At 40.6% G+C, this 18,860-nt stretch overlaps 1 protein-coding gene across 1 annotated transcript in view; it reads right to left on the bottom strand.

The window, feature by feature from the left end:
• Positions 1-18,860, bottom strand: part of GMDS (GDP-mannose 4,6-dehydratase) — a 566,781-nt gene that overhangs the window by 313,837 nt on the left and 234,084 nt on the right. Inside the window, exon 7 of the mRNA XM_029054026.2 lies at positions 1,205-1,332. Within this exon, the coding sequence (XP_028909859.1) occupies positions 1,205-1,332 (128 nt within the window). The remainder of the gene's footprint in view (positions 1-1,204; positions 1,333-18,860) is intronic.

The following is an 18,860-nucleotide window of genomic DNA, read 5'->3' as shown; positions in this document are numbered from 1 at the left end:
TACTCTCCTTTTGAAAACAGACCCACAAAAATGAAATGAAGACCTTGTTAATATTTAAAGCTAGTTTAACATTTCCTCAAACTTTCAAAGAAGTTTTTTTCCATACTTTACATTTCAAAATTTCCAAGAAAAAAAACAAACAGCTTTCAACTTCAGGCTCTCGATAGCTCTAAAATGGTTATAAATAAAACTGATATTAAAGAAAACCGAACGTAGGCTTCAACAAATATCAACGGAGCACCTTGGTTTTGTTTGTGCGTGTCATTTTTTAAGCTTTGGTTTGAATAACATCAATGAACAAGGAAGCCAGATCCGGTTTCCCAGAGAGAAATGACTAAAGGACAGAAATAGTCCAATGTGCACAGGAAATCTGTAAGCACCTAAATAAGGACAATAGTCTCTAGGGAAAAGGGCAATATTGCTTCATGCACACACTTGTAATAAAAATTCTAGGCACTGAAAAATTAATCAGGTAAAACTAATCACTTGTTAAAAGAACCTTAAATGAATCACTAGATAATCTGTGTTGTGTATTGGAATCAGCCATTATTAACTGAAGCTCCCTTTTTAAAGGTGAACCTGATTTTTAACTGTCAGCAATAGAGCGTTAGTAGAGTTCCCTTCATTTCCCCCCAAAAGATCTGAAGCCTCTTTTTAGAGACAGATTCTTCTTCTTCTTAACAGATTTTTTATGTACGGAATTAAGGTTGTAGAAATGAAGAAAAGCATGGTGGAGGAATGTAAACCTGCGTTTCCTCGGGGTTATGCAAGGTTTACACTGGGCATGATGGTGGGAGCCCAATTTTTGTTTTCTTATTCTAGCACTTCATTTTAGTGGACAGAAGCAGGAGCTAGGGAATTTGAAGGGAATCCTATTTTAAATGTGTTTTGATTCCCAGATATAGATGATACTGAACTTGGTGCAATGGAGAATTATAGGATATGGAGAAGATATCGTTTTTATCCTTAAAATGTTTATTATACTTCTACTTTTAGACTCTTTTTAAGAGAGATTTTTTTTCTGCTTAGGTGTCATGTCCATGCTTAACGTGGTCATATTATCGAACCACCGGGAGGCTAAAGAAATCTCTGCTGCCAAGAATTTACAAAGCACCTTGGATAGGTCCTATTAATATATGGCATTCCAAATACAAATGGAACCAAAACTTGACTTTAATAAAAGGAGAGAAGATCAACAACCTACCTCGATGTAGTCTTTGGCATGGCCCCAATCTCGTTTGGCGTCCAGATTTCCCAAACTGAAACATTCTAGCTGGCCGAGATGAATCTTAGCTACTGATCGGCTGATTTTCCGGGTTACAAAATTTGCTCCTGAAAGAAAGATGAAACATATGATCAGTAGAGTCACAGTGAATCATAATGGACCACTCCTAAATCATGTATCAGACATCTTTTTCATTCTTCAAGCCTCCCTTCTTTTTCCATCACCCTCTTCCTTTAAAATCCTGTCATTTATCATCTGGGTAAGTAGGATGCTCTAAAATGTAAGTGTCACATCAGCTCCACTTTCACAGGAAATATTTTTATTTGTAGGGCTTCTCACATTCCTAATTTGTTGCCTCAATATTCAAACCAGGCTCAAGGTCAAAGAAAATCTTTTGGAATGTCAGTTTCTAAACACAAAATGCAAATAGGTTACATAAAGGGAAACATTAGGCTGAAGGCAGATATTTGAAACCACTCTTGATTTTTTTTCTTTTTAAAAAAGCAACAAAAATATCATTTTTATTTAATAATCTGCTGATAAATCAGCCTAAAAACCGTAGCTTTCATCACAGACTGTGACTGTTTTAAGGAGGGCAATAAAGAAGTTCATTTGAGAGACTTCTGCCTTTACTCTTAAATTAGTATAAATGTGACACCAGCTTTCCAAGTGCTCAACAGCTTCTTCTTCATTATTATCTGCATAAAATTCATTAAAATTTCATATTCCTATTTCATTGGGGTGCCATGTGGATGAATGAGCTGCTCAATCTCTATAAACATTTTGAAATGAGTGGATGAAGGATACTGCAAATAAAAATGATTGTCATAATGTTTTTTTATGGTTAGATTGACCTCACCCTCCAAATTTTAAAAGTTGCCCTAGTATGCCAGAAATATCTTGAAACATCCTTTTATGTCGGGATACGTTTCCAGATTAAGGGTTACATCCACTTTTGATCCAATTTACATTTTTGGAAAATTCCTTGAGCTCCAAATCACAAGATTTAGAGCATCTCTTAGGCAGCACACAACCTATTATTCAGATGTTATTATTATCATTATATTTGTTAAGCACTATGTGTTAAGCATTGTTCCAAACGCTGGGGAAGAATCAAGGAAATTAGGTTGGACACAGTCCCTGCCCCACATGGGGCTCACAGTTTAAGTAGGAGGGATAACCGTTGAGGAGACTGAGGCACAGAGAAGTTAAGTGACTTTTAAATCAGCAACCAACTAGCAGAGCAAGGATTAGGACTCAGGTCCTCCCACTCCCAGACCTGAGCTCTTTCCCCTGGTCATGGAGCATCTTTGGATACAAGATAGAAAACAAAGAGGGCATAATCACTTTACCACTATACAAACCAGAATATGCCTACACCTCAAATTCTACATCCAACTGTTGGTATCATAACTTAAGAAGAACAGATAAAACAAAAAAATGATTTTGACAATGACAGCCAAGATGTTCTGAGCGAAAGTGAGAGTTCCTTAGGGGGACGGACAAATAAGCATCCAACTCTTCAACCTTTAAACCTCCTGTGGGAGAGGGACTGTGTCCAACCTAATAAACCTGTACCTGCCCCAGTGCTTAGAACAGTGTTTGATATCGAATAAGTGCTTAGCAAATATCTTTAAAAAAAAAAAAGATTTTTATAAGAGGGGACATGTCCAAAGTCTATGGAATCATAAAAGTTGTGGTCAGGGTAGAAACCTAACTGTTATATGCCGAATACCACCATTCCAGGATAAGAGGCGCTCACTGAAACATATAGGTGATAGGTTCAAAACAAAGGCAATTTTTTATTTTAACCTGGGGGAGTAATCATATGGAATTTGCTACTGGGGGGAAGAGGTCAGTTGTTCAGCCAGAAATATCAGCATTGTTGTACTGTACTCTCTCAAGCACTTAGTACAGTGCTCTGCACTGTACAAGCTCAATACGATTGAGTGAATGAATCAGTAGGTTCAAGAGGGATGTGGGTAAAGTCATGGGGAACTAGTTCATAATGGTTTATGGGTTACAAGAAGGATATATAGGAATGCAGAGGGGAAAAATTAACATTAATATCAGAGTCAAAGAAGGCAAGCTTTGTATGTACCCTCCAAACCTCCTGCAGCCACGGTTGGAGACAGAAAACGGGGCTGAATAGATTATTAGCCTAACCTATCCTAAGTAATTGCATTTCTTATGTCTTCAAGTAGATAGGAAGATGTGATATATCTGAAGATTTATAATGTTTTGCAGTAGAAAACCCCTGTAAAAGTGCTTTGAGGCCACCAATGTTATTCACTACCGTCATGATGCAAATAGTGCCATTGCAAATTTGCCCTTAAAAAGACATGGCTTAGACCAGGCCTTGTTCATCTGTTCCCAGACCTGAAGTCACCATCACAACACAGCAGGTGCTCAAGGAAGATAAGGTGATGAAGATAATACAATGATGGAAAAGTTGGGTAGGTGAAATAATATATTTCGAAGCATTCAGTATAACGTCACGGAAGGTTACCATCACATAGGACCATTTTGAAGACAGGTAACTGGGGGGATGGGATGATTAGTCTGATCCCATAATGGCATTTCTTGTGTTCTCTCTCTCATTTTAATCAAGGGTGGGGGAAGGGATATAGAAGGAAAGGCATGTCTGACTTCTTGGCTAGCTCCTCTTCAACAGGAAACCTTCCCAACAAAATCTTTCTTCTGGGAGAGTCTTTGGCTTTTTGCCAAAGTGCCCTACAAACAGGAAAGGTTGATAATGAAATCTCACCCCAGCGGTAATAGCTTGGAGTTACTTCTTTTTTTTCAGTTGGGGGAGGGCAATTGATATTTACTTGTCTTTGTCAACCATCTCTAAACTCTTCAAGGTAAGGATCATGTTTTCTACCCTTCTGCATTATACCAAAATACACAAATACGGTCCTCTGCTCTCAAAAGTGATTTAGAATGATAATCCTCTTCTGAGATGAGGTCAGCACCCTAACCGCTTCTCAACTCTTACTTTTCATCTGCTCATTTCAGCCACCTTTCAGAAAGTACCAATGAATAAATATTGTTTCTCAATAATATGCAGATTTGTTGAGTAGGGGTGTGGGGTGAGCCTGTTTTGTACAGTTCCATGGCTTATAGAGGCTATAATCCCAGGAGACAACCCAAAGAAAGCTCTGAAGGAAATTTTAAAAACAAACTGGATCTGAGCATAGTTCTTCTGGGATATAAACTTCTATTTGTAGCTAAAAGTCAGGATGGACAGCCCCCAAAACCTGAATATTTGCAAATTTCCCACCCATATCATGATATATGATCACTTTACTTAAAGTACAACTTTCACATATAAATGGCTGTTGACATTTCTATTCTAAACCCCATTTGTCAAGGTTGTACGTCTGAGCTATTTTAAATAACTGCGGTATTTGTTAAATACTTTCTATTTGCCAAGCACTACACTAAGAAGTGGGGTAGATATAAGATCATCAGGTCTCACATGGGGCTTACTTTGTAGTAGAAAGAATAGGCATTAAATCCCCATTTCACAGATGAGGGAACTGAGGCCCAGAGAAGTTAAGTGACTTGCCTAGGATCACACAGCAGGTAAGTGGAGGAGCAAAAATTAGAACCCATCTTGTCTGCCTCCCTGTCTTTTGCTCTTTCCAGTGGCTAGAACAGTGCTTGGCACATAGTAAGCGCTTAACAAATACCATCATCATTATTATTATTATTTCCAATAGACATAACTGCTTCAACCCGACGTTTGGTATATTCTTTTTCAGCCAAGAGGCTTTCTTTTTAAATCCTAAGCTAGTTTAAATCAGTTCAGATGAAGCTGACTCTTCAAAAATCTATGTGTGTGTGAGCAAGTGCGCATGTCCATAGGGTGGCAATAGGATTTTGGCATTTTTGTCCTAATTTATTTTAACACGGTCTGTGTTTTAATCTCTCAGCCATATGTTCTCATCTTAAACTGATGATTGTGCTAGCTTTATGTTCTGTTACAGAGTCCCCTGCTGAGGACATACTGGCTTGGAAATATTCTTTCGTATCTTATTTGAATAATCAATCAATGGTCGTTACTGAGCATTTAGTGTGTTCAGAGAACTGTATTAAGTGCTTGGGAGAGTACAATAAAACAGAGTTGGCAGTCATGTTCCCTGCCCACAAAGAGCTTACAGCCCCAGCCTCTTTCCACTAAGCCATGCTGCTTCTTTACAATGCCCACTGAGATGCGATTATAATGAGGCTTTGAAGGTGGGAAAGAGTGGTGGTCTATGAAGAGGGAGGGAGCTCCAGGCCAGAGGAAGGATTTGAGAAGCAGCATGGCGTAGTGGAAAGAGCATGGGCTTGGGAGCAGAGGTGATGAGTTCTAATCCCGGCTCCGCCACTTGTCAGCTGTGTGACTTTGGCCATATCACTTAACTTCTCTGTGCCTCAGTTACCTCATCTGTAAAATGGGGCTTAAAACTGTGAGCCCCACTTGGGATAAACCTGATTACCTTGTATCTACCCCACTGCTTAAAACAGTGCTTGGCACATAGTAAGCACTGAAATACCATCATTATTATTACTATTATTATTACTTGAAGGCCCCCCAACCAAATGTACACATGAACTAGCAGCAAGCGGAGGAATGGGCAGGGCTCCCTAGGTGACTGACAAGGCACAACTTCCCGTCACTCTATCTAGGACTAGAGTCCAGGGCATTTCCCACAACTGATTGGCCATGGGAGCCATTGGAGCACTCTCCTGTGGTCAGGTAACCAGAAGCAACATTGTACGCCAGATGCACGGAGAATATGCCTTCAAGAAAGACTAGGAAATCACGAATATAAGTCTTGCAAATGATGCCCTAGTCTTGCAAGCATCATTTTACATTGTGGCTTTTTCTCCAAACAGTATTAGAGCATGGACTTAGAAAGTCAGAGGAGCTGGATTTTAACCCTGGCTCTGCCATTTGTCTGTTGTATGACTGTAAAACAGAGAATTATCTGTTCTCTCACTCAGACTGTGAGATAATAACAGTAATTATTACTATTTGTTAAGTGCTTACTACGGCCAAGCACTGTTCTAAGCACTGGGGTAGATAATAAAGTAATCAGGTCGTCCCATTTGGGGCTCACAGTCTTACACCCCATTTTACAGATGAGGTGATGAGACACAGAGAAGCTAAGTGACTTGCCCAAGCTCACACAGCAGACAAATGGAAGAGGTGGGATTAGAATCAACATCCTCTGACTCCCAAGCCTGTGCTCTTGCCATTAGGCCATATGGGCCTGTGTCTAATTTATTTTTAATGCATCTATCCTACTAGCACTTAGTATGGCACTTTGCAGATAGGGAAGCCTTTAAATACTGCAATTCGATTATATTATTATCACTATGAAAGTGGCAAGAAAATCCAAAATAAAATAATTTTTTTTTCTAAAGCAGAATATTCAGAGATGAGCTTGTTATTTAATTTCTGGTACCCTGCCAATCATTTTTATGAAAATATCTTTCCTTGTGAAATACTGGATTATATCATCCTGCTTTTGTGGTACCTCCTATTTAAGATAGACTACTCTTACTGAAGGGAAAGAAGAGGCAATAAAATCTTGACTCCTCCGGTCGCTTGAGCACAATGAAGAGAATTAAGGACAGAATAGAAGCTAAATTCTGAATTTCCTGTCTTTGTCTACGTATGTCAGATCCTTTCATCAATGGAAATATTTCATAAAACACACAAAGTACAGATACAGATGTGTAATGTCTCCCTCTCTCCCTACGGCCTACCTCAATAGATGCTGACTTTCAACTTTAGTTTTTGTCTGATAAAAAATCAGAGAATAAAATCCTCTTCTCCCAAATAGTGAAAATAAAATAAAGTAGAGGTTTTTAAAAACAATCATTTTACATTTGGAAAATGTCACCACACTTCAAATGACTTCTGTAGAAGCAGGACATTGACTTTCCCACCAAGCATTAATAGTGGAAAAGTGAATTCAATTCAACACTGCCACATGTGATGTTCTTACCTAATCCTCATCATTCTTGATTGATTCAAAAATGGTACTAAATATGTAAGCATACATCTACATATATATATACATCCAAACCATCACCTTCTATAACAGAGCCCAGAAAAATGCCAAGAGGGTATCAGGGACTATAAACACTCAATTTTTTTTTATGCTTGTGTTGCTTCTTAAAGAATTTAGCTAGTTTTTAAAATATTTGGTTTCCTTTTTGTACTAAAATTAAATGTGGGCCAGAAACAGAGCAGCTAATATTTATCTCTGCTGAATACAGATTCATTTCTCTTATCAAGATTCCTTTCTAGAGCCCAAAGCCTCACCCAAAAGTCTTGCAAGTTAAGGATTTTTTTCATTTTGGTTTCTCGGCAGCTTGATACTCCCAAAAGGGCGGTTTGGAAAATTTTTACTGGAGGACAAAAATATTTCCAATTTGCCCTGAACCCCATGTGAACCTTAAACTTTGGGGCCTGCATTTTTTCCACTGTCCTGCCATCTGCTGCTCCAATGCACTGGTAATCTTTGGCATCCCCATTGAGAACTGGCTGGGCCATGGCTCTGTTCAGACAGGGTGTAGAAAGAAAAGACACTGAGAATGTCATGGTTGACTGACCAGACTACTGAGATCAGAGAGATTATGCCTCATTTGCTCACCAAGCCTGCCAAAAGCAACACTATTCAACTGCAGGTACTCAAAACCCAACAGGCATGTTTAAAGGAATTTTAGGCTTACAAGAGGACCATTCATAATGTGCATTTGTTGGGAGAACTACCACCTTTTGTCAACTATTCATAAACAAGCCTTTGCTGTTTGTACCCTCCTGGAGACACTTCCATCCGTGATTATCTATCTGATTTGAAGTTAAAGGCTAGTGGGAGTTCAGAGAAGACCTGTAGTTAACTGAGAACAAACGAAAAAGGCTAAGTCTTCAGTTTAGAAAACTTTAGAGGCACAGAAGAAATCCATTGCTGTCCTTTTTTTTCAAAACCTATGCTTACTAGCCTTTGCTTTGAAATCCTGTCCAAACTATGGGTGCATGAGAACTGAAAACCCACAGTCCCAGCCCTCAAATATTACTGTTACCTGGGACAGCCCTTATCTCAGAACTCAAATTTAACTTGCCTTAGATAAGGCACTGAGCTACTTGTAATTTTCAACAAAAAAAATACAAGCCCCTTTAAAACCCATCCTCAAAAACTGATTGTAAAATGACGCATAAGCTTCCTGAAGTACCAGGGTGCCTCTGATTTCTGGGTGACCCACATGGTACCCCATTATAGGAGACTACAAACACTGACCACGGTAGCTGAAAAAATAAGTCTCAGGAATCGGCCAATATCTTTATTTTTGTCAGAATTAGAGATAATTTACTACCTCTCCTAATTTTTCTTCTGGTAATAGTAGTAGTAATGGTATTTAATGGTATTTACTGCAGTTTACTAATCGCTTGAGAAAGTACAATAGAAACACAAGACACTATGTCCTGCCCGTAAGGCACATATACTCTAATGGGGGAGCCAGATGTAAGAATACTTACAAGTAGTGGAGAGAGAATAAGTGATGCAATGTCCAAATGAAAATATATAGATACTGAGAACTATATCAATCTGCTTATTTTATACTTACCCCAGTAACTGGTTCAGTGCTTGGCATACAGGAAGCTCTTAATAAGTACCACAATTATTACTATTAAGAGAATATCTGACAATTACTCTCCCCTGCTTCAAAGCCTTATTGAAGGCACATCTCCTCCAAGAGGCCTTTCCTGACTAAACCTCCTTTCCTCTTCTCCTACTCCCTTCTGCATCAACTTGACTTGCTCCCTTGACTCATCCCCTCTCCCAGCCCCAAATGACTTATGGATATATCTGTAATTTATTTATTTATATTAATTTGGTCTCTCCCTCAAGACTGTAAGCTCATTGGTTAAGTGTACTCTCCCAAGTGCTTAGTACAGTGGTCTACACACAGTAAGCATTTAAGAAATAGGACTGACAACTGACATAATAGGTCTGGATATATGGTGTGCTTTCCGTTGTTCCTCTCTATATATTCCTGTAATCCTTTGTCACTCTCTGTCTCCTGCCAGTGAGTGTGTGTTCATAAATCTATGTAAATTTCTGGATCTCTGAATGTATGCTCTGTATTGGCCAGATGAGGTTTCTGTCTTTCTGGGTCTTTGGTAGATATGTCTCAGTTTATCAGTGTTGAAGGCTCAGTCACTTCTGCATCCCCTTTTATTCTCCATCTACCCCCACTCCCTTGGAGAACTTTTGCTCCCATGGCTTCAACTACCATCTCTTTGTAGATGATTCCCAAATCTATATCTCCAGCCCTGATCTCTCCCCCTCTCTGCAGTTTCGTATTTCCTGCTGCCTTGAAGACATCCCTACCTGGATGTCCCAATAACACCTCAAACTTAACATGTCCAGTTAAGCTTGCTAATGGCAAGAGCACGGGCTTGGGAGTCAGAGGAAGTCGGTTCGAATCCCGGCTCCACTTGTGTGCTGTGTGACCTTAGGCAAGTCACTTAACTTCTCTGTGCCTCAGTTACCTCACCTGAAAATTGGAGATTAAGACTGTGGGGCCCAAGTGGCATAGGGACTGTTTCCAACTTGATTACCTTGTATCTATCCCAGGGCTTAGAGTAGTGCATGGTACATAGTAAGTGCTTATCAAATACCATAGTTATTACTATTATGTCCAAAACAGAATTCTCTATCTTCCCACCTTATCTTCTCTGTCCTCCCCCTGATTTTCCCGTCACTGTAAAAGTCATCACCATTCTTCCTGTCTCACAAGCCCGTAAGTGTGGCTTTATTCTTGACTCATTTCTCCTGTCGGTTAGACCTTCACAACATTGCTAAAATCCGCCCTTTCCTCTCTATCCAAACTGCTACTACATTAATCCAAGTACTTATCCTGTCCTGCCTTTGATTACCTTGCTGACCTCCCTGCCTCCTGTCTCTCCCCACTCCAGCCCATACTTCACTCTGCTATCCGGATCACTTTTCTACCAAAACATTCAGGCCACATTTCACCAGTCCTCAAGACTTCCAGTGGTTGCCCATCCACCTCCTCATCAAACAGAAACTCCTTACCATATGCTTTAAAGCACTCGATCACCTTGCCTCCTTCTCCCTCACCTCTCTGCTCTCCTATTTCAACCCAGCCTGCACACCTTGCTCCTCTAATGCCAACTTGCTCATTGTATCGTGATGTCGTCTATCTTGCCGCCAAACTCTCGCCCACATCCTGCCCCTGGCCTAGAATGCCCTCCCTCTTCATATCTGACAATTACATTCTCGGCCTTCAAAGTCTTACTGAAGGCACATATCCTCCACAAGGCCTTCCCTGACTAACCCTCATTTCATCTGTTCCCACTCCCTCTGCATCTCCCTGATTTGTTCCCTTTATTCACCCTTCCCTCAGCCCCCCCAGCACTTAACGTACATATCTACAGTTTATTCGTTATATCAGTGTCTGTCTCCCCCTCTAGACTGTGAGCTAATTGTGGGCAGGAAGTGTGTCTACCAACTCTGTTACATTGTACTCTCTCAAGTGCTTAGTACAGTGCTCTGCAGAGCACAATAAGCACTCAACACATATTACTGATTGTGTCCTAAGAGTGTGGTGTAATAATAATAGTTATCATTATGGTATTTGTTAGGTGCTTAATTATGGATCCAGGCACTGTACTAAGCGCTGGGGTGGATACAAGCAAATCGGGACCTGTGTGGAATGCAAATGTTGATCTGGACAAGTATGCATATGGGTGTTGAATTAAAGGGAGGGAGGACATGGCTACATATCTCTGTGAGTGTGAAAGAGGAGTGTGGAGGTCGGGAGGGTTGATGAGTTACTGTTGCATTGTACTCTTCCAAGCACTTAGTAAAATGCTCTGCACACAGTAAGCAGTCAATAAATATGATCAAATGAATGAATGATCTGCTCTTATACAGCCTACACAGAGGTGTGGGAATCCTGAACTCTACTGTGGCTTCTGCCTGCTTTCTGCTCAATTAAAAATGGACCCTTAAGCTTGACAAGGTGGGTGGAGGTGAGTTGCTGTGGGATAGCCACAAGGACCACTTACTGCATGCAGAGCTTGGGAAAATACACAATACAACTAGTTGGTAGACATAGTCCCCGCCCATAAAGAAGACTCTTTAGGAGGCAGGATGGTCAAAAGCTTCTGATCATCATCATCATTACCAACAGTGATAACGATAATGATAATTACAAACTGTCCACTCTGGAAGACACTGTACTCAGTGTTTGGGAGCATAAAAGCGAAGTAGAAGTCACAGTCTCTACCCTAGAGGCATTTGTGCATGAGCAGCAGTAGAAAAAGCAGGAGACCAGGAGTCAGAAAACTTGGGATCAACTCTCGGTTCTGACAGCTGACCTACTGAATGACCTTGGGCAGGGCACTTAACCTCTGAGCCTCATAATGTAGACTATGAGCCCCAGGTGGAACAGGAAGTGTCTAACATTGTAACCCTGCATCTATTTCAATGTTTAGCCCATAATAAGTGCTCAGTAAATGTCATAATCATTACTAACAATGATTATAACTAACCCAGAGAATACTATGTTAAAGGGCAGGGAACGTGTCCACCAACTCTGTTGTATTTTACTCTCCCAAGTGTTGAGTACAGTGTTCTGTACACAGTAGGTGCTCAATAAATACCATCAATTGATTAACTTGACTGTGCCTAAAAATTGATCTCAAACACAAAGTTAGCTATTAAGATATCTCCAATTTTTTATAAGACAAAGTTTATATTTGTCTTTGAATAGAAGCATTTTTATCTCAAAACTGTAGGTGCTATCATGAAGCAAAGTAGGACTACATGTAATTTGTTACATGAAAGAGCTTTTAATCAAAAATTGTTTGGCAGGTGGCCAGGCTAGAGAGGGGAAAGACTTAGTGAATGGTTCTTCCAGCATAAATATCTCTGTTGTTCTCTGACTGTAAAACAGCAAAATGCTTTAAAATGTTTTTGATTCAAGCCACTATATGACAGAGAATGGAGACAAGACTAATGTCTGGAAGACAAGGTAACTGAAATTCCTCCCGCTATAATATCTTACTTGGCTCCCATGACACAATTTCTCTGTTATTCTCCCCTGCCACGGTAAAGTAAACTTATGGGCTACCCAGAAAACAGATGAGTGTAATCAGTCCTTTACAAATGATATTTTTTCACCCAAGGAAAGCAAATATCACTGCCTTCCCTATAATAACTGTTTCTAATATTTCATTTGTTCTTTAAACTATTTATAAAACACTTCAAGGAAGGTTAAACTCAATGGGCAATAATAATTAGAGATTAAGGACGGCATCTAACTTTTCTTTGCTGGTGAGTAAACATTGCCATGGTTGTTGATATGAAATACATATAGGAGAACTTGGGTGAAGACATTAGCGAGGGAGATGGAATTTTCTTACTTCTGTTGTCGTGCTCCGTCTCCAGGAACACATAGTTCACCTTTCTGAGAACTGGTCTTTTTTTTTTTTACATTTCTCAAATAGAGGTTTAAGGCCTTAATGACCTCAGTTGGACTCATGTGCTTATGAAGGGGTGCAGCTTCAGGTCCCTCAAGCAGAACAGCTGCAGGCCTTTCCCATTCCAAAACAGTGATGGAAAAGTATATTGTAACTGGGAGCATTGTACTGTAAACGGATTATCAAGATGCCTAGGTACAAAACATAAACATCACTGAATCAGCACTTTCCAAGGATCAGCAGGCTATTTTCTTTAAAAACAAAACAAAACAAAAAAAAACGCACACACATTATTAAACTTCGGAGCCTAAGCTATACTATGTTTCTCCCTCAAAGTTCATGTGCTTCTGCATAAAACATTTTTAGGCCAGAACATATTGTCTTGTGTCATAGAAGCATTTCAGACCCTGTTAGACATGTTTTCCCTGGTTTAGAAGCAACTCTATGAACCAAAAGACTATAATATTCTAAAAAATAGCTGAAATTTGAAAAATGTTCCTCAAAAGTTACCCAACACAATAAACCTATAGAGACACTGTATTTCCTAAGGGCATATAAAGACTTCTGAAAGGAATATATACATTTGCCAAAGATAAGTAATCCAATTCCAGGAAATGACTACAATACTACGATTACCTGTAATCGAATATCAACACACCCCATAGACTGGAAACTCTAGCAACTCTATTGTACTGTACTCCTATGTGCTTAGACAGTGCTTAGCACACAGTGAGCCCTCAAATAAATGATTAATTGGATTGATTGACCTGAGAGCTACAGGACCTGGGTTCTAAACCCCATTCCACTTGGCTCTTGGCTCTGTGACCTTGGACAAGTCACTTTATTTCTCAGTGTCTCAGATTCCTCATCTTTAAAATGGGGACCAAGCTAGTTATCCAACCTATCTTTTATCTACCCAATTCACAGTACAGTGCATGGTGCATAGTAAGTGCTTAATACCACAATTATTATTTTTTAAAATACTATATTTTCAGACCAGGATAATTCTGCTATCCAAAATTGCCTATGAAAATTGCCAAATGTTGAAAATGTTTCCAGTATCTTCCTTTGGATGTCTATCCTAGAGGGATGGATCTCCAATTATGATGGGGACAAATTCAAAATACAGAATTTTTTTTATGAATTACTTTTCAGAAATCAATCTATTCCTCATATCAAGGAAAGGCCTAGATGCTCCCCTAGAGCACATTTTCCAGGAAAGATACTATAGTATAGATCCCATAAAGTCTGTCCCTTTAACCCAATTCAAGCAGCTACATATGGGTATAATTAATAGATTTCCAATAGTCATCAGGGCAACTGTTTGTTAACTTTGCAGTTTTTCCTGTGTATGCACAGTACTAGAAGCCTGATTCATTTAGGCATACAGAGAGATATTCAACTTTCTTTGGACAACCAATCAATCTCAGTCATATGAATCCTTCAGAAGCAGGGTTGCCTATTGGATAGAGCACGGGTCTGGAAGTCAGAAGGACTGGGTTCTAATCCTGGATCTGCCACTTGTGAGACACTGGGCAAGTCACTTCACATCAATGGGCCTCAGTCACCTCATCTGAAAAATGGGGATTAAGACTGTGAGCCCCATGTGAGACAGTGACTGTGTCCAACCTGGTTTGCTAGTAATGATAATAATAATAATAATAATAATAATAATAATAATGATGGCACTTAAGTGCTTACTATGTGCCGAACACTGTTCTAAGCACTGGGGTAGATACAAGTTAATCAGGTTGGACACAGTCCCTGACCCACATGGGACTCATACTCTTAATCCCTATTTTAGAGATGAGGTAACTGAGTTACAGAGAAGTGAAATGACTTGTCCAAGGTCACACAGCAGACATGGGAGTCAGGCCCATGCTCTATCCACTAAGCCATGCAGCTTTCACCCCAGAGTTTAGTATAGTGCCTGGCACATAGTAAACATTTAAATACTAAAATTATTTTCATTATACTTCTCTTCAGCATTTTTGTACATACATTTATTCACTTGTACAGTCAATTACTCATTTTAAATACTCTGTTAAAATCTTATATCTGTCTTATCCCATTAGAGTTTAAGTGGGAAGCAGTGTGACCTAATAATAATAATAATTGTGGTATTTGTTGAGCACATACTGCGTGCCAGGAACTGTACTAAGCACTGGGGTGGATACAAGCAAATCAGATTGGACACAGTCCCTATGCCACATGGGCCTCAGTCTCAATCCCCCTTTTATAGTTGAGGTAACTGAGGCCCAGAGATGTGATTTGCCCAATGTCACGCAGCAGGCAAGTGGCAGAACCAGGATTAGAACTCAGGCCCTTATGACTCCCAAGCCAGTGCTCTATCCATGGAAGCAGCATGGCCTAGTGGAAAGAGCAAGGACCTGGGCAAGGAGGATGTGAGTTCTAATTCCAGCTCCACTACTTTACATCACTTCACATCACTTCTCTGTGCTTCAGTTACCTCATCTGTAAAATGCGAATTAAGACTGTGAGCCCCACGAGTGACAGGGACTGTGTCCAACCTGGTAGGCTTGTATCTACCCCAGCACTTAGAACAGTTCCTGGCATATAGTAAGTGCTCAACAAATACCTTCCAAAAAACAAAGTTCCTTGTGGGCAGGGAATGGTGGCACTTATTAAATATTTCCCAAATTGTATACTGCATCGTACCTAGTGAAATTTGGGGAGTGAAAGGACTAATTCACATGCTTCTACCTGTGGCTGCCCCATCCCTGTGGAGATGAGCCTATCTTAGCCGGGATGGACCAGACCAAAGGTCCTTGGCCCGTTGAGACAAAGCTAGCCTACCATACGGTCCGGCTTACTTGCACCCTGGCTTCCTCTTCTTGTTCTGGGAGCAGGTCTCCCGGGGTTCGGGCTAAAACCAAGTGTGCCTTCAATAAGTTGCTACTCTCTGGTCTATATTCACAACCTACATGAAATTTAGTTCATTTCAAAAAATGCTCATTCACAGACAGAACTTGCATATAACAAAGCTAAGCTGTCTTCTGATTTTGCTGTAATCAATCAATTTATGTTGCATCTGTTGAGTGTCAAGTAGAGTATTAAGTGCCTGGGAGAGTATCACAGACACAAGACTTGCAGCCCTCAGCTTTGGATGATCTCCACAGTCCTTCCTTCACTCCCGTGCATTAGCCGCAGAGCGCGGCTGGTGGAAATCCAGATACCAGGCTGATCCCGTCCACCTCAAGTGGGGAAACTCTTGCAACTCTGCCTAGCAAAATTATTTCTCCATCCTTATTAACATCCATGCCCATTGCCCTTGCCAGTTGTTCCAGATGTTTAACTCCCTCCTCAAACTCTTTGTCCCTCAACATCCTCCACCCCTCTCCTTTAATGACCTGGCTACCTACTTTATGAGAAAATTGAAACTATCAGGCATGTTCTCACTAAAATTTCCCCTGCTTCTCTCCAGTTCCTCCCTTCTCCTGCCAGTTCTTCAACTGTCCCATCCTTCCCAGTAGTATCTCAAGAGATTTCCTGCCTTCTCTCAAGATCACCCCCTCTACCTGCACATCCAACACCATTCCTTCACACCTCATCAAAACACTTGCCCCCTCTTTTATTCCCTCCCTGACTACCATCTGCAACTGTTTGCTCTCCAATGGCTTCTTCCCCACTGCTTTCAAGCATGCTCATGTCTCCCTTATCCTAAAAATACCCTTACGAGATCCCACAGCGACCTTCAGTTATCGCCCCATCTCCCTCCTACCAGCCCTCTCTAAAATCCTCGACTGAGTTTTCTCAAGTACCTCTTCTCCAATTCCCTTCTTGATCCCCTCCGATTTGATTTCCAATCCCTTCACTCCAAAGAAACCACCCTCTCAGAGGACACAAATGATCTCCTTCTTCCCAAATCCAACGGCCTCTACTCCATCCTAATCCTCCTTGACCTCTCAGCTGCTTTTGGACACTGTCAACCACCCCCTTCTCCTAGAAATGTTATCGAACTTCGGCTTCATTGACATCGTCCTATCATTATTATTATTATGATACTTGTTAAGTGCTTACTATGTGTCAAGTGCTGAGGCAGTTACAAGTTAATTGGGTTGGACAGAGTCCCTGTCCCATATGGGGCTCACAGCCTCAATCCCCATTTTACAGATGAGGTAACTGAGACCTAGAGGAGTGAAGTGACTAGCCCAAGGTCATACAGCAGATAAGTGAGAAGCAGCGTGGCTCAGTGGAAAGAACCCAGGCTTTGGAGTCAGAGATCATGAGTTCGAATGCCGGCTCTTCCACTTGTCAGCTGTGTGACTGTGGGCAAGTCACTTAACTTCTCTGTGCCTCAGCTACCTCATCTGTAAAATGGGAATTAAGAGTGTGAGCCCCACGTGGGACAACCTGATCACCTTGTATCCTCTCCAGTGCTTAGAACAGTGCTTTGCACATAGTAAGCGCTTATCAAATGCCATCATTATAAGTGATGGAGCAGGGATTAGAACCTACGTCCTTCTGACTCCCAAGCACATGCTCTATCCAGCAGGTCACATGCTTCTCCTCTAATGGTTCTCGTCTTATCTCTCTGGCCACTCTTTCTCAGTTTTTTTCATGGGCTCCTCCTCTGCCTCCCACCCCCTAACTGTGGGTGTCTCTCAAGGTTCAGTTCTGGCTCCCCTTCTATTCATCGACACTCACTCTCTCGGATGAATGAATGAATGAGAAGCAGTGTTGTCTAGGGTGTAGATCACGGGCCTGGGAGTCAGAAGGGCCTGGCTCCTAATCCCCGCTCCACCACTTGTCTGCTGTGTTTCTTTGGGCAAGTCACTTCACTTCTCTGTGCCTCAGCTACCTACTCTGTAAAATAGGGATTAAGATGGCGAGCCCCATGTGGGACATGGACTGTGTCCAACCTGATTAGCCTGTATCTACCCCAACGCTTAGAACAGTGCCTGGCACATAGTAAGAGCTTAACAATTACCATGAAAAGGACTAAAAAAGGTATCAAATTTACAAATTTGGAAAGTGGAGCAAGCACTTGAAAGAGAACAAGGAATAGAATGTTGTAACCAATAGAGTGTTGGAACTGGAATTACCAAGGAAGAATTAGGTGGAAGGGGTGCAGAATATACTAGAAAGAAGGGAGGGAAAGGAGAAACGATTGAGGGGGAGAGAGGAAGGGAGGCCTGGTTGAAACGATTCAGGTAATTTGTTTGACTGTCTTAAAAGGCAGGATTAAAGGAGCTCAATATGAAGCATTGCACCTGATGATTAAGATGGGGAAACAAAACTATTTGAGAAGTGAAACACTGATGACAGGAATTATATAACACTATGCAAATGAATATAACTTAATAAGAGACATTCTTAGGGAAGTGAAAATTCAGTCTGAGTACCATGACAAACTTCCTGGCAGTAAGAAATAAAGGAAAATAAGAAATGGTCTCATCAGCGAAGTGGGGGAAATCCCATCTTGGGAAGTCTAAAATTAGTCTGAATAGAGTGCTAGGTGACACACTAAAGAAAACAATTCCATATCTGTCTCCAAAGAGCCAGTTACTCTGAGTATCAACAACACTTATTAACTATCTGTTATGAGTCAGACACTCTACTAGATTCTTGGAGAATGTTCAAAAGAAGTAAAAGACACTGTCATCAAAGAATATTCAAATCTAACTGGTGAGAACATTCATATCAGTTCTCATTTTACTTATGACAGTTATTATACAGTTATAGGACACCAGGCACTCTATCAAGTACTAGGGAGAGGGATGGGGATATTGATTCAGAAATAGTCCTTGGCCTAAGAAGGAGCTCACAATCTGAAAGGGAGAATAGTATCTGCCAGAGAAATACCCTGGCATGGTCAGGGACCTGAAAGAAGATATGGATTTATCACCAGTACTGGGCAGCTTCATTCAATTTCATATTGGCCATTCAACAGTTTCCATGAAAAGATGGCATAAAGCAACCATGGCTAATGTAAATTTAAGATAAATCTACTTGTATTTGTAGGCCATGTTTGGATTTCAGAAAAAAATCTGATGATTTTTCATGATAAGCATTTCTAGGGGGTCCCTCATCAAATTCCTAGTACAGTGCTCTGCACACAGTAAGCACTCAACAAATACGACAATGAAATGCAGCATT

This window comes from Ornithorhynchus anatinus, chromosome X3 (assembly GCF_004115215.2).
Source record: "Ornithorhynchus anatinus isolate Pmale09 chromosome X3, mOrnAna1.pri.v4, whole genome shotgun sequence".
Lineage (NCBI taxonomy): Eukaryota > Metazoa > Chordata > Mammalia > Monotremata > Ornithorhynchidae > Ornithorhynchus > Ornithorhynchus anatinus.
Note: the sequence above shows the minus strand (reverse complement) of the source record. Positions and strands in the feature narration are given on the sequence as shown.